Genomic DNA, 15,178 nt, shown 5'->3' on the forward strand with positions numbered 1-15,178 from the left:
AGGGAGAGGGTGGGAGTGAGGGAGAGGGTGGGAGTGAGGGAGATGGGAGAGTGAGGGAGATGGGAGAGTGAGGGAGAGGGTGGGAGTGAGGGAGAGGGTGGTAATGAGGGAGATGGGAGAGTGAGGGAGAGGTGAGAGTGAGGGAGAGGGTGGGAGTGAGGGAGAGGGTGGGAGTGAGGGAGATGGGAGAGTGAGGGAGATGTGAGAGTGAGGGAGATGGTGGGAGTGAGGGAGAGGGTGGGAGTGAGGGAGATGGTCGGAGTGAGGGAGATGGGGGAGTGAGGGAGAGGGTGGGAGTGAGGGAGAGGGTGGGAGTGAGGGAGTGGGTGGGAGTGAGGGAGAGGGTGAGAGTGAGGGAGATGGTGGGAGTGAGGGAGATGGTGGGAGTGAGGGAGAGGGTGGGAGTGAGGGAGATGGTGGGAGTGAGGAGATGGTGGGAGTGAGGGAGAGGGTGGGAGTGAGGGAGAGGGTGGGAGTGAGGGAGAGGGTGGGAGTGAGGAGAGGGTGGGAGTGAGGGAGAGGGTGGGAGTGAGGAGAGGGTGGAGTGAGGGAGAGGGTGGAGTGAGGGAGAGGGTGGGAGGAGTGAGGAGAGGGTGAGAGTGAGGGGAGAGGGTGAGAGTGAGGAGATGTGAGAGTGAGGGAGATGTGAGAGTGAGGAGATGGTGGGAGTGAGGGAGATGGTGGGAGTGAGGGAGAGGGTGGGAGTGAGGGAGATGGTGGGAGTGAGGGAGATGGTGGGAGTGAGGGAGATGGGGGAGTGAGGGAGAGGGTGGAGTGAGGGAGAGGGTGGGAGTGAGGGAGATGGGAGAGTGAGGGAGATGGGAGAGTGAGGGAGAGGGTGGGAGTGAGGGAGAGGGTGGGAATGAGGGAGAGGGAGAGTGAGGGAGAGGGTGAGAGTGAGGGGAGAGGGTGGGAGTGAGGGAGAGGGTGGGAGTGAGGGAGAGTGGAGAGTGAGGGAGATGTGAGAGTGAGGGAGATGGTGGGAGTGAGGGAGAGGGTGGGAGTGAGGGAGATGGTCGGAGTGAGGGAGATGGGGGAGTGAGGGAGAGGGTGGGAGTGAGGGAGAGGGTGGGAGTGAGGGAGTGGGTGGGAGTGAGGGAGAGGGTGGAGAGTGAGGGAGAGGGGTGGGATTGAGGGGAGAGGGTGGGATGGAGTGAGGGAGTGGGTGGGAGTGAGGGAGAGGGTGAGAGTGAGGGAGAGGGTGGAGTGAGGGAGATGGTGGGAGTGAGGGAGAGGGTGGGAGTGAGGGAGATGGGAGAGTGAGGGAGAGGTTGGGAGTGAGGGGAAGGGGGGTGGGAGTGAGGGAGAGGGTGGGAGTGAGGGAGGTGGGTGGGAGTGAGGGAGATGGGAGAGTGAGGGAGAGGTTGGGAGTGAGGGAGAGGGTGGGATGTGAGGGAGAGGGTGGAGTGAGGGAGAGGGTGGAGTGAGGGAGAGGGTGGGAGTGAGGGAGAGGGTGGGAGTGAGGGAGATGGGAAAGTGAGGGAGAGGGTGGGCGTGAGGGATACGGTGGGAGTGAGGGAGACGGTGGGAGTGAGGGAGAGGGTGGGAGTGAGGGAGAGGGTGGGAGTTGAGGGAGAGGGTGGGAGTGAGGGGAGATGTGAGAGTCAGGGAGATGGTGGGAGTGAGGGAGATGGGGGAGTGAGGGAGATGGGAGAGTGAGGAGAGGTTGGGAGTGAGGGAGAGGGTGGGAGTGAGGGAGAGGGTGGGAGTGAGGGAGAAGGTGGGAGTGAGGGAGAGGGTGGGAGTGAGGGAGATGGGAGAGTGAGGGCGAGGGGTGGCAGTGAGGGAGAGGTTGGGAGTCGAGGGAGAGGGTGGGAGTGAGAGAGAGGGTGGGGAGTGAGGGAGAGGGTGGAGTGAGGGGAGGGTGGGAGTGAGGGAGAGGGTGGGAGTGAGGGAGAGGGTGGGAGTGAGGGAGATGGTGGGAGTGAGGAGATGGGAAAGTGAGGGAGAGGGTGGGCGTGAGGGATACGGTGGGAGTGAGGGAGACGGTGGGAGTGAGGGAGAGGGTGGGAGTGAGGGAGAGGGTGGGAGTGAGGGAGAGGGTGGGAGTGAGGGAGATGTGAGAGTGAGGGAGATGGTGGGAGTGAGGGAGATGGGGGGAGTGAGGGAGATGGGAGAGTGAGGGCGAGGGTGGCAGTGAGGGAGAGGTTGGGAGTGAGGGAGAGGGTGGGAGTGAGGGAGAGGGTGGGAGTGAGAGAGAGGGTGGGAGTGAGGGAGAGGGTGGGAGTGAGGGAGAGGGTGGAGTGAGGGAGAGGGTGGGAGTGAGGGAGAGGGTGGGAGTGAGGGAGAGGGTGAGAGTGAGGGAGAGGGTGGGGAGTGAGGGAGAGGGTGGGAGTGAGGAGAGGGTGGGAGTGAGGGAGATGGGAAAGTGAGGGAGATGGGAGAGTGAGGGAGAGGGTGGGAGTGAGGGAGAGGGTGGGAGTGAGGGAGATGGGAAAGTGAGGGAGAGGGTGGGAGTGAGGGAGAGGGGTGGGAGTGAGGGAGAGGGTGGGAGTGAGGACAGGGTGGAGTGAGGGAGATGGTGGGAGTGAGGGAGATGGGGGAGTGAGGGAGAGGGGTGGGAGTGAGGGAGAGGGTGGGAGTGAGGGAGTGGGTGGGAGTGAGGGAGAGGGTGGGAGTGAGGGAGAGGGTGGGAGTGAGGGAGTGGGTGGGAGTGAGGGAGAGGGTGAGAGTGAGGGAGAGGGTGGGAGTGAGGGAGATGGTGGGAGTGAGGGAGAGGGTGGGAGTGAGGGAGATGGGAGAGTGAGGGAGAGGTTGGGAGTGAGGGAGAGGGTGGGAGTGAGGGAGAGGGTGGGAGTGAGGGAGAGGGTGGGAGTGAGGGAGATGGGAGAGTGAGGGAGAGGTTGGGAGTGAGGGAGAGGGTGGGGAGTGAGGGAGAGGGTGGGGAGTGAGGGAGAGGGTGGGAGTGAGGGAGAGGGTGGGAGTGAGGGAGATGGGAAAGTGAGGGAGAGGGTGGGCGTGAGGAGACGGTGGGAGTGAGGGAGACGGTGGGAGTGAGGGAGAGGGTGGGAGTGAGGGAGAGGGTGGGAGTGAGGGAGAGGGTGGGAGTGAGGGAGATGTGAGAGTGAGGGAGATGGTGGGAGTGAGGGAGATGGGGAGTGAGGAGATGGGAGAGTGAGGGAGAGGTTGGGAGTGAGGGAGAGGGTGGGAGTGAGGGAGAGGGTGGGAGTGAGGGAGAGGGTGGGAGTGAGGGAGATGTGAGAGTGTGGGAGGATGGTGGGTGTGAGGGAGATGGGGGAGTGAGGGAGATGGGAGTGTGAGGGCGAGGTGGGAGTGAGGGAGAGGTTGGGAGTGAGGGAGAGGGTGGGAGTGAGGGAGAGGGTGGGAGTGAGGGAGAGGGTGGGAGTGAGGGAGATGTGAGAGTGAGGGAGATGGTGGAGTGAGGGAGATGGGGGAGTGAGGGAGATGGGAGTGTGAGGGCGAGGTTGGGAGTGAGGGAGAGGGTGGGAGTGAGGGAGAGGGTGAGAGTGAGGGAGAGGGTGGGAGTGAGGAGAGGGTGGGAGTGAGGAGAAGGTGGGAGTGAGGGGGAGAGGGTGGGAGTGAGGGAGATGGGAGAGTGAGGGAGAGGTGGTAGTGAGGGAGGTGTTGGGAGTGAGGGAGAGGGTGGGAGTGAGGGAGAGGGTGGGAGTGAGGGAGAGGGTGGGAGTGAGGAGAGGGTGGGAGTGAGGGAGATGGTGGGAGTGAGGGAGATGGGAGAGTGAGGGGAGGGGTGGGAGTGAGGGAGAGGGTGGAGTGAGGGAGAGGGTGGGAGTGAGAGAGGGTGGGAGTGAGGGAGAGGGTGGGAGTGAGGGAGAGGGTGAGAGTGAGGGAGAGGGTGGGATGTGAGGGAGAGGGTGGGAGTGAGGGACGAGGGTGGGAGTGAGGGAGATGGGAAGTGAGGGAGAGGGTGGGAGTGAGGGAGAGGGTGGGATGTGAGGGAGAGGGTGGGTGTGGGAGAGGGTGGGAGTGAGGAAGACGGTGGGAGTGAGGGAGACGGTGGGAGGTGAGGGAGATGGTGGGAGTGAGGGAGATGGTGGGAGTGAGGGAGAGGGTGGGAGTGAGGGAGAGGGTGGGAGTGAGGCAGAGGGTGGGAGTGAGGGGAGATGGTGAAGTGAGGGAGATGGGAGAGGGTGGGAGTGAGGGAGAGGGTGGGAGTGAGGGAGAGGGTGGGAGTGAGGGAGATGGGGGAGTGAGGGAGATGGTGGGAGTGAGGGAGATGGGAGAGTGAGGGAGATGGAGTGTAGGGCAGATGGGAGAGTGAGGGAGATGGGAGGGTGAGGGAGATGGGACAGTGAGGGCGATGGGGGAGTGAGGGAGATCGGAGAGTGTGGCAGATGGGAGAGTGAGGGAGATGGGAGAGTGAGGGAGATGGGAGAGTGAGGGAGATGGGGGAGTGAAGGAGATGGTGGGAGTGAGGGAGATGGTGGGATCCTGCGTGGAATATAAGGAAAGTAGGAAGGAACTTAAGCAAGGAGTTAGGAGGGCTAGAAGGGGTCACGAAAAGTCATTGGCAAATAGGGTTAAGGAAAATCCCAAGGCTTTTTACACGTACATAAAAAGCAAGAGGGTAGCCAGGGAAAGGGTTGGCCCACTGAAGGATAGGCAAGGGAATCTATGTGTGGAGCCAGAGGAAATGGGCGAGGTACTAAATGAATACTTTGCATCAGTATTCACCAAAGAGAAGGAATTGGTAGATGTTGAGTCTGGAGAAGGGGGTGTAGATAGCCTGGGTCACATTGTGATCCAAAAAGACGAGGTGTTGGGTGTCTTAAAAAGTATGAAGGTAGATAAGTCCCCAGGGCCTGATGCGATCTACCCCAGAATACTGAAGGAGGCTGGAGAGGAAATTGCTGAGGCCTTGACAGAAATCTTTGGATCCTCGCTGTCTTCAGGGGATGTCCCGGAGGACTGGAGAATAGCCAATGTTGCTCCTCTGTTTAAGAAGGGTAGCAAGGATAATCCCGGGAACTACAGGCCGGTGAGCCTTAGTTCAGTGGTAGGGAAATTACTGGAGAGAATTCTGCGAGACAGGATCTACTCCCATTTGGAAGCAAATGGACGTATTAGTGAGAGGCAGCACGGTTTTGTGAAGGGGAGGTCGTGTCTCACTAACTTGATAGAGTTTTTCGAGGAGGTCACTAAGATGATTGATGCAGGTAGGGCAGTAGATGTTGTCTATATGGACTTCAGTAAGGCCTTTGACAAGGTCCCTCATGGTAGACTAGTACAAAAGGTGAAGTCACACGGGATCAGGGGTGAGCTGGCAAGGTGGATACAGAACTGGCTAGGCCATAGAAGGCAGAGAGTAGCAATGGAGGGATGCTTTTCTAATTGGAGGGCTGTGACCAGTGGTGTTCCACAGGGATCAGTGCTGGGACCTTTGCTCTTTGTAGTATATATAAATGATTTGGAGGAAAATGTAACTGGTCTGATTAGTAAGTTTGCAGACGACACAAAGGTTGGTGGAATTGCGGATAGCGATGAGGACTGTCGGAGGATACAGCAGGATTTAGATTGTCTGGAGACTTGGGCGGAGAGATGGCAGATGGAGTTTAATCCGGACAAATGTGAGGTAATGCATTTTGGAAGGTCTAATGCAGGTAGGGAATATACAGTGAATGGTTGAACCCTCAAGAGTATTGAAAGTCAAAGAGATCTAGGAGTACAGGTCCACAGGTCATTGAAAGGGGCAACACAGGTGGAGAAGGTAGTCAAGAAGGCATACGGCATGCTTGCCTTCATTGGCCGGGGCATTGAGTATAAGAATTGGCAAGTCATGTTGCAGCTGTATAGAACCTTAGTTAGGCCACACTTGGAGTATAGTGTTCAATTCTGGTCGCCACACTACCAGAAGGATGTGGAGGCTTTAGAGAGGGTGCAGAAGAGATTTACCAGAATGTTGCCTGGTATGGAGGGCATTAGCTATGAGGAGCGATTGAATAAACTCGGTTTGTTCTCACTGGAACGAAGGAGGTTGAGGGGAGACCTGATAGAGGTATACAAAATTATGAGGGGCATAGGCAGAGTGGATAGTCAGAGGCTTTTCCCCAGGGTAGAGGGGTCAATTTGGAGTATTGCGTACAGTTCTGGTCACCGCATTATAGGAAGGACGTGGACGCTTTGGAGCGGGTGCAGAGGAGATTTACCAGGATGTTGCCTGGTATGGAGGGAAAATCTTATGAGGAAAGGCTGATGGACTTGAGGTTGTTTTCGTTGGAGAGAAGAAGGTTAAGAGGAGACTTAATAGAGGCATACAAAATGATCAGAGGGTTAGATAGGGTGGACAGTGAGAGCCTTCTCCCGCGGATGGAAATGGCTAGCACGAGGGGACATAGCCTTAAACTGAGGGGTAATAGATATAGGACAGAGGTCAGAGGTAGGTTCTTTACGCAAAGAGTAGTGAGGCCGTGGAATGCCCTACCTGCTACAGTAGTGAACTCGCCAACATTGAGGGCATTTAAAAGTTTATTGGATAAACATATGGATGATAATGGTACAGTGTAGGTTAGATGGCTTTTGTTTTGGTGCAACATCGTGGGCCGAAGGGCCTGTACTGCGCTGTATTGTTCTATGTTCTATGTTCTATTACTAGGGGGCATAGGTTTAAGGTGAGAGGGGCAAGGTTTAGAGTAGATGTACGAGGCAAGTTTTTTACGCAGAGGGTAGTGGGTGCCTGGAACTCGCTGCCGGAGGAGGTAGTGGAAGCAGGGACGATAGGGACATTTAAGGGGCATCTTGACAAATATATGAATAGGATGGGAATAGAAGGATACGGACCCAGGAAGTGTAGAAGATTGTAGTTTAGTCAGGCAGCATGGTCGGCACGGGCTTGGAGGGCCGAAGGGCCTGTTCCTGTGCTGTACATTTCTTTGTTCTTTGTTCTTTGAGGGAGATGGTGGGACTGAGGGAGATGGTGGGAGTGAGGGAGATGGTGGGACTGAGGGAGATGGTGGGAGTGAGGGAGACGGGAGAGTGAGGGAGAGGGTGGGAGTGAGGGAGATGGGAGAGTGAGGGAGATGGGAGAATGAGGGAGATGGTGGGAGTGAGGGAGATGGTGGGAGTGAGGGAGATGGGAGGGTGAGGAAGATGGGAGGGTGAGGGAGATGGGAGGGTGAGGGAGATGGGAGGGTGAGGGAGATGGGAGAGTGAGGGAGATGGGAGGGCGAGGGAGATGGGAGAGCGAGGGAGATGGGAGAGCGAGGGAGATGGTAGAGTGAGGGAGATGGTAGAGTGAGGGAGATGGGAGAGTGAAGGAGATGGGAGAGCGAGGGAGATGGTAGAGTGAGGGAGATGGGGGAGTGAGGGAGATGGGAGAGTGAGGGAGAAGGGGGAGTGAGGGAAATGGGAGAGTGAGGGAGATGGGAGAGTGAGGGAGATGGGGGAGTGAGGGAGATGGGAGAGTGAGGGAGATGGGAGGGTGAGGGAGATGGGAGAGTGAGGAAGATGGGAGGGTGTGGGAGATGGGAGAGTGAGGGAGATGGTGGGACTGAGGGAGATGGGAGGGTGAGGGAGTTGGGAGAGTGAGGGAGATGGGAGGGTGAGGGAGTTGGGAGAGTGAGGGAGATGGGAGGGTGAGGGAGAAGGGGGAGTGAGGGAGATGGGAGAGTGAGGGAGATGGGAGAGTGAGGGAGATGGGAGAGTGAGGGAGATGGGAGAGTGAGGGAGATGGGAGAGTGAGGGAGATGGGAGAGTGAGGGAGATTGGAGAGTGAGGGAGATGGGAGAGTGAGGGAGATGGGAGAGTGATGGAGATTGGAGAGTGAGGGTGATGGGAGGGTGAGGGAGATGGGGGAGTGAGGGAGATGGGAGAGTGAGGGAGAGGAGGGTGAGGGAGATGGGAGGGTGAGGGAGATGGGAGGGTGAGGGAGATGGGAGAGTGAGGGAGATGGGAGAGTGAGGGAGATGGGAGAGTGAGGGAGATGGGAGAGTGAGGGAGATGGGAGAGTGAGGGAGATGGGAGGGTGAGGGAGATGGGGGAGTGAGGGAGATGGGAGAGTGAGGGAGATGGGAGAGTGAGGGAGAGGAGGGTGAGGGAGATGGGGGAGTGAGGGAGATGGTAGAGCGAGGGAGATGGGAGAGTGAGGGAGAGGAGAGTGAGGGAGATGGGAGAGTGAGGAAGAGGAGAGTGAGGGAGATGGGAGAGTGAGGGAGATGGGAGAGTGAGGGAGATGGGAGGGTGAGGGAGATGGGGGAGTGAGGGAGATGGGAGAGTGAAGGAGATGGGAGAGTGAGGGATATGGGAGAGTGAGGGAGAGGAGGGTGAGGGAGATGGGAGGGTGAGGGAGATGGGAGGGTGAGGGAGATGGGAGGGTGAGGGAGATGGGAGAGTGAGGGAGATGGGAGAGTGAGGGAGAGGAGAGTGAGGGAGATGGGAGAGTGAGGGAGAGGAGAGTGAGGGAGATGGGAGAGTGAGGGAGATGGGAGAGTGAGGGAGATGGGAGAGTGAGGGAGATGGGAGGGTGAGGGAGATGGGGGAGTGAGGGAGATGGGAGGGTGAAGGAGATGGGAGAGTGAGGGAGATGGGAGAGTGAGGGAGATTGGAGAGTGAGGGAGATGGGAGAGTGAGGGAGATGGGAGAGTGAGGGAGATGGGAGAGTGAGGGAGAGGAGGGTGAGGGAGATGGGAGGGTGAGGGAGATGGGAGGGTGAGGGAGATGGGAGGGTGAGGGAGATGGGAGAGTGAGGGAGATGGGAGAGTGAGGGAGATGGGAGAGTGAGGGAGATTGGAGAGTGAGGGAGATGGGAGAGTGAGGGAGATGGGAGGGTGAGGGTGATGGGAGGGTGAGGGAGATGGGGGAGTGAGGGAGATGGGAGGGTGAGGGAGATGGGAGAGTGAGGGAGAGGAGGGTGAGGGAGATGGGAGGGTGAGGGAGATGGGAGGGTGAGGGAGATGGGGGAGTGAGGGAGATGGGAGGGTGAGGGAGATGGGAGAGTGAGGGAGATGGGAGAGTGAGGGAGAGGAGGGTGAGGGAGATGTGAGGGTGAGGGAGATTGGAGAGTGAGGGAGATGGGAGAGTGAGGGAGATGGGAGAGTGAGGGAGATTGGAGAGTGAGGGAGATGGGAGAGTGAGGGAGATGGGAGGGTGAGGGTGATGGGAGGGTGAGGGAGATGGGAGGGTGAGGGTGATGGGAGAGTGAGGGAGATGGGGGAGTGAGGGAGATGGGAGGGTGAGGGAGATGGGAGAGTGAGGGAGATGGGAGAGTGATGGAGATTGGAGAGTGAGGGTGATGGGAGGGTGAGGGAGATGGGGGAGTGAGGGAGATGGGAGAGTGAGGGAGAGGAGGGTGAGGGAGATGGGAGGGTGAGGGAGATTGGAGAGTGAGGGAGATGGGAGAGTGATGGAGATTGGAGAGTGAGGGTGATGGGAGGGTGAGGGAGATGGGGGAGTGAGGGAGATGGGAGAGTGAGGGAGAGGAGGGTGAGGGAGATGGGAGGGTGAGGGAGATTGGAGAGTGAGGGAGATGGGAGAGTGAGGGAGATGGGAGAGTGAGGGAGATTGGAGAGTGAGGGAGATGGGAGAGTGAGGGAGATGGGAGGGTGAGGGTGATGGGAGGGTGAGGGAGATGGGGGAGTGAGGGAGATGGGAGGGTGAGGGAGATGGGAGAGTGAGGGAGATGGGAGAGTGAGGGAGAGGAGGGTGAGGGAGATTGGAGAGTGAGGGAGAGGAGGGTGAGGGAGATAGGAGAGTGAGGGAGAGGAGGGTGAGGGAGATGGGAGAGTGAGGGAGATGGGAGGGTGAGGGAGATGGGAGGGTGAGGGAGATGGGAGGGTGAGGGAGATGGGAGGGTGATGGATATAATAAGTTGATGAGGTTGCTGAAGCCTGGTGGCCATTTTCTGTTCCCAGTGTCTATTCTGAAAGAAGGCTTCAGTTAAACGTGTCTGTGTCCAGCTGTCAGTGGACCAGAAGAAGCAGGAACGTGGGTGATTTAACCTCCATTGTCTGCGATCAGGGCCGTGTTTATCGACGGGCCTCTGATAAACACAGTGGAGCCTGCAATAGATGGTTACCTTGGTTACTCCACTCTGAACCACAGACTCCATGTTGGCTTTAGACTGGCGTTAAATCGCTGCGAGTATCTTCCTTTGAGTCAGAGAAAGTTCTCTACCTCCGGCTGGAGCAGCTGCTTTCGAATCTGCAAATCAGAAAATCTCCTCAGAATCTATCCTCCAGATACATACAGGTCATTCCCAAAGTAACACTGCTTCTTAGCCTGACAAAAACCTCATGGTGAGTGGGAGGGCTTGACGAAATGGTGGAAGCGAAGGACGCCATTCAGCCCCTCAAACTCGCTCCGCCATTCAATTAGACAATGGCTAATTTGCATCTTAATCTTTCTTGCCATGCTTCTGTATCTCTCCATATCTTTGCGTAAAAAACATCTATTAAAGTTTTAAAATATATATTTTATCGCTTTTACAAACAATAAACAAAAACCCAACCATCCCCACAAGTCAGACTGTTACCGGCAAACAGATCACCAAAATGTCAGATAAACAAACCCCAGCACTTGTCGAACACCTCATCTGCCCCTTCTCAGAGCACATTTATTATTATAATAGTTATTATTGAGAGATACAGGGAGTGGGTTGGTGTCGTTGAGGGTTACGGGGAGTGGGTTGCTGACGTTGAGGTTTACGGGGAGTGGGTTGCTGACGTTGAGGGTTACGGGGAGTGGGTTGGTGACGTTGAGGGTTACGGGGAGTGGGTTGGTGACGTTGAGGGTTACGGGGAGTGGGTTGCTGACGTTGAGGGTTACGGGGAGTGGGTTGGTGACGTTGAGGTTTACGGGGAGTGGGTTGGTGACGTTGAGAGTTACGGGGAGTGGGTTGGTGACGTTGAGAGTTACGGGGAGTGGGTTGGTGATGTTGAGGGTTACGGGGAGTGGGTTGCTGACGTTGAGAGTTACGGGGAGTGGGTTGGTGATGTTGAGGGTTACGGGGAGTGGGTTGGTGACGTTGAGGTTTACGGGGAGTGGGTTGGTGACGTTGAGGGTTACGGGGAGTGAGTTGGTGATGTTGAGGGTTACGGGGAGTGGGTTGGTGATGTTGAGGGTTACGGGGAGTGGGTTGGTGACGTTGAGGGTTACGGGGAGTGGGTTGGTGACGTTGAGGTTTACGGGGAGTGGGTTGGTGACGTTGAGAGTTATGGGGAGTGGGTTGGTGATGTTGAGGGTTACGGGGGGTGGGTTGGTGACGTTGAGGGTTATGGGGAGTGGGTTGGTGATGTTGAGGGTTACGGGGGGTGGGTTGGTGACGTTGACGGTTACGGGGAGTCGGTTGGTGATGTTGAGAGTTACGGGGAGTGGGTTGGTGACGTTGAGGGTTACGGGGAGTGGGTTGGTGATGTTGAGGGTTACGGGGAGTGAGTTGGTGACATTGAGGGTTACAGGGAGTGGGTTGGTGATGTTGAGGGTTACGGGGAGTGGGTTGGTGATGTTGAGGTTTACGGGGAGTGGGTTGGTGACGTTGAGGGTTACGGGGAGTGGGTTGGTGACGTTGAGGGTTACGGGGAGTGGGTTGGTGACGTTGAGGGTTACGGGGAGTGGGTTGGTGACGTTGAGAGTTACGGGGAGTGGGTTGGTGATGTTGAGAGTTACGGGGAGTGGGTTGGTGATGTTGAGAGTTACGGGGAGTGGGTTGGTGACGTTGAGGGTTACGGGGAGTGGGTTGGTGACGTTGAGGTTTACGGGGAGTGGGTTGGTGACGTTGAGGGTTACGGGGAGTGGGTTGGTGACGTTGAGGGTTACGGGGAGTGGGTTGGTGATGTTGAGAGTTACGGGGAGTGGGTTGGTGATGTTGAGAGTTACGGGGAGTGGGTTGGTGACTTTGAGGGTTACGGGGAGTGGGTTGCTGACATTGAGGGTTACGGGGAGTGGGTTGGTGATTTTGAGAGTTACGAGGAGTGGGTTGGTGATTTTGAGAGTTACGGGGAGTGGGTTGGTGATGTTGAGGGTTACGGGGAGTGGGTTGGTGATGTTGAGAGTTACGGGGAGTGGGTTGGTGACGTTGAGGGTTACGGGGCGTGGGTTGGTGATGTTGAGAGTTACGGGGAGTGGGTTGGTGATGTTGAGAGTTACGGGGAGTGGGTTGGTGATGTTGAGAGTTACAGGGAGTGGGTTGGTGACGTTGAGGGTTACAGGGAGTGGGTTGGTGACGTTGAGGGTTACGGGGAGTGGGTTGGTGACGTTGAGGGTTACAGGGAGTGGGTTGGTGACGTTGAGGGTTACAGGGAGTGGGTTGGTGACGTTGAGGGTTACGGGGAGTGGGTTGGTGACGTTGAGGGTTACAGGGAGTGGGTTGGTGACGTTGAGGGTTACGGGGAGTGGGTTGGTGACGTTGAGGGTTACAGGGAGTAGGTTGGTGATGTTGAGGCTTACGGGGAATAGGTTGGTGGCGTTGAGGTTTACGGGGAGTGGGTTGGTGACGTTGAGGGTTACAGGGAGTGGGTTGGTGGCGTTGAGGGTTACAGGGAGTGGGTTGGTGACGTTGAGGGTTACGGGGAGTGGGTTGGTGACGTTGAGGGTTACGGGGAGTGGGTTGGTGACGTTGAGGGTTACGGGGAGTGGGTTGGTGACGTTGAGGGTTACAGGGAGTGGGTTGGTGACGTTGAGGGTTACGGGGAGTGGGTTGGTGACGTTGAGGGTTACGGGGAGTGGGTTGGTGACGTTGAGAGTTACGGGGAGTGGGTTGGTGACGTTGAGGGTTACGGGGAGTGGGTTGGTGACGTTGAGGTTTACGGGGAGTGGGTTGGTGACGTTGAGGGTTACGGGGAGTGGGTTGGTGACGTTGAGGGTTACAGGGAGTAGGTTGGTGATGTTGAGGTTTACGGGGAGTGGGTTGGTGACGTTGAGGTTTACGGGGAGTGGGTTGGTGACGTTGAGGGTTACGGGGAGTGGGTTGGTGACGTTGAGGTTTACGGGGAGTGGGTTGGTGACGTTGAGGTTTACGGGGAGTGGGTTGGTGACGTTGAGGTTTACGGGGAGTGGGTTGGTGACGTTGAGGTTTACGGGGAGTGGAGGGTTGGTGACGTTGAGGGTTATGGGGAGTGGGTTGGTGACGTTGAGGTTTACGGCGAGTGGGTTGGTGACGTTGAGGTTTACGGGGAGTGGAGGGTTGGTGACGTTGAGGGTTACGGGGAGTGGGTTGGTGACGTTGAGGTTTACGGGGAGTGGGTTGGTGACGTTGAGGGTTACGGGGAGTGGGTTGGTGACGTTGAGGTTTACGGGGAGTGGGTTGGTGACGTTGAGGGTTACGGGGAGTGGGTTGGTGACGTTGAGGGTTACAGGGAGTAGGTTGGTGATGTTGAGGTTTACGGGGAGTGGATTGGTGACGTTGAGGTTTACGGGGAGTGGGTTGGTGACGTTGAGGGTTACGGGGAGTGGGTTGGTGACGTTGAGGTTTACGGGGAGTGGGTTGGTGACGTTGAGGTTTACGGGGAGTGGGTTGGTGACGTTGAGGTTTACGGGGAGTGGGTTGGTGACGTTGAGGTTTACGGGGAGTGGAGGGTTGGTGACGTTGAGGGTTATGGGGAGTGGGTTGGTGACGTTGAGGTTTACGGCGAGTGGGTTGGTGACGTTGAGGTTTACGGGGAGTGGAGGGTTGGTGACGTTGAGGGTTACGGGGAGTGGGTTGGTGACGTTGAGGTTTACGGGGAGTGCAGGGTTGGTGACGTTGAGGGTTATGGGGAGTGGGTTGGTGACGTTGAGGTTTACGGGGAGTGGGTTGCTGACGTTGAGGGTTACGGGGAGTGGGTTGGTGACGTTGAGGGTTACAGGGAGTAGGTTGGTGACGTTGAGGGTTATGGGGAGTGGGTTGGTGACGTTGAGGGTTACGGGGAGTGGGTTGGTGATGTTGAGGTTTACGGGGAGTGGAGGGTTGGTGACGTTGAGGGTTATGGGGAGTGGGTTGGTGACGTTGAGGTTTACGGCGAGTGGGTTGGTGACGTTGAGGTTTACGGGGAGTGGAGGGTTGGTGACGTTGAGGGTTACGGGGAGTAGGTTGGTGACGTTGAGGGTTATGGGGAGTGGGTTGGTGACGTTGAGGGTTACGGGGAGTGGGTTGGTGATGTTGAGGTTTACGGGGAGTGGGTTGGTGATGTTGAGGGTTACGGAGAGTGGGTTGGAGACGTTGAGGTTTACGGGGAGTGGGTTGGTGATGTTGAGAGTTACGGGGAGTGGGTTGGTGACGTTGAGGTTTATTGGGAGTGGGTTGCTGACGTTGAGGGTTATGGGGGGTGGGTTGCTGACGTTGAGGGTTATGGGGAGTGGGTTGGTGATGTTGAGGGTTACGGGGAGTGGGTTGGTGATGTTGAGGGTTACGGGGAGTGGGTTGGTGATGTTGAGAGTTACGGGGAGTGGGTTGGTGACGTTGAGGGTTACGGGGAGTGGGTTGGTGACGTTGAGGGTTATGGGGAGTGGGTTGCTGACGTTGAGGGTTATGGGGGGTGGGTTGGTGATGTTGAGAGTTACGGGGAGTCGGTTGGTGACGTTGAGGGTTACGGGGAGTGGGTTGGTGACGTTGAGGTTTACGGGGAGTGGGTTGGTGACGTTGAGGGTTACGGGGAGTGGGTTGGTGACGTTGAGGTTTACGGGGAGTGGGTTGGTGACGTTGAGGGTTACGGGGAGTGAGTTGGTGACGTTGAGGGTTATGGGGAGTGGGTTGGTGACGTTGAGGTTTACGGGGAGTGGGTTGGTGACGTTGAGGTTTACGGGGAGTGGGTTGGTGACGTTGAGGTTTACGGGGAGTGGGTTGGTGACGTTGAGGGTTATGGGGTGGGTTGGTGACGTTGAGGTTTACGGGGAGTGGGTTGGTGACGTTGAGGGTTACGGGGAGTGGGTTGGTGACGTTGAGGTTTACAGGGAGTGGGTTGGTGACGTTGAGGGTTATGGGGAGTGGGTTGGTGACGTTGAGGTTTACGGGGAGTGGGTTGGTGACGTTGAGGGTTACGGGGAGTGGGTTGGTGACGTTGAGGTTTACGGGGAGTGGGTTGGTGACGTTGAGGGTTATGGGGTGGGTTGGTGATGTTGAGAGTTACGGGGAGTGGGTTGGTGAGGTTGAGGGTTACGGGGAGTGGGTTGGTGACGTTGAGGTTTACGGGGAGTGGGTTGGTGACGTTGAGGGTTACGGGGAGTGGGTTGGTGATGTTGAGGTTTACGGGGAGTGGGTTGGTGATGTTGAGGGTTACGGAGAGTGGGTTGG

At 57.3% G+C, this 15,178-nt stretch overlaps 1 protein-coding gene across 1 annotated transcript in view; it reads right to left on the reverse strand.

The window, feature by feature from the left end:
• LOC140402492 (uncharacterized) overlaps positions 1–15,178 on the reverse strand; it is a 535,159-nt gene that overhangs the window by 66,244 nt on the left and 453,737 nt on the right. Inside the window, exon 3 of the mRNA XM_072490325.1 lies at positions 9,989–10,113. Within this exon, the coding sequence (XP_072346426.1) occupies positions 9,989–10,021 (33 nt within the window). The 5' untranslated portion in view covers positions 10,022–10,113. The remainder of the gene's footprint in view (positions 1–9,988; positions 10,114–15,178) is intronic.

This window comes from Scyliorhinus torazame, chromosome 25 (assembly GCF_047496885.1).
Source record: "Scyliorhinus torazame isolate Kashiwa2021f chromosome 25, sScyTor2.1, whole genome shotgun sequence".
NCBI lineage: Eukaryota > Metazoa > Chordata > Chondrichthyes > Carcharhiniformes > Scyliorhinidae > Scyliorhinus > Scyliorhinus torazame.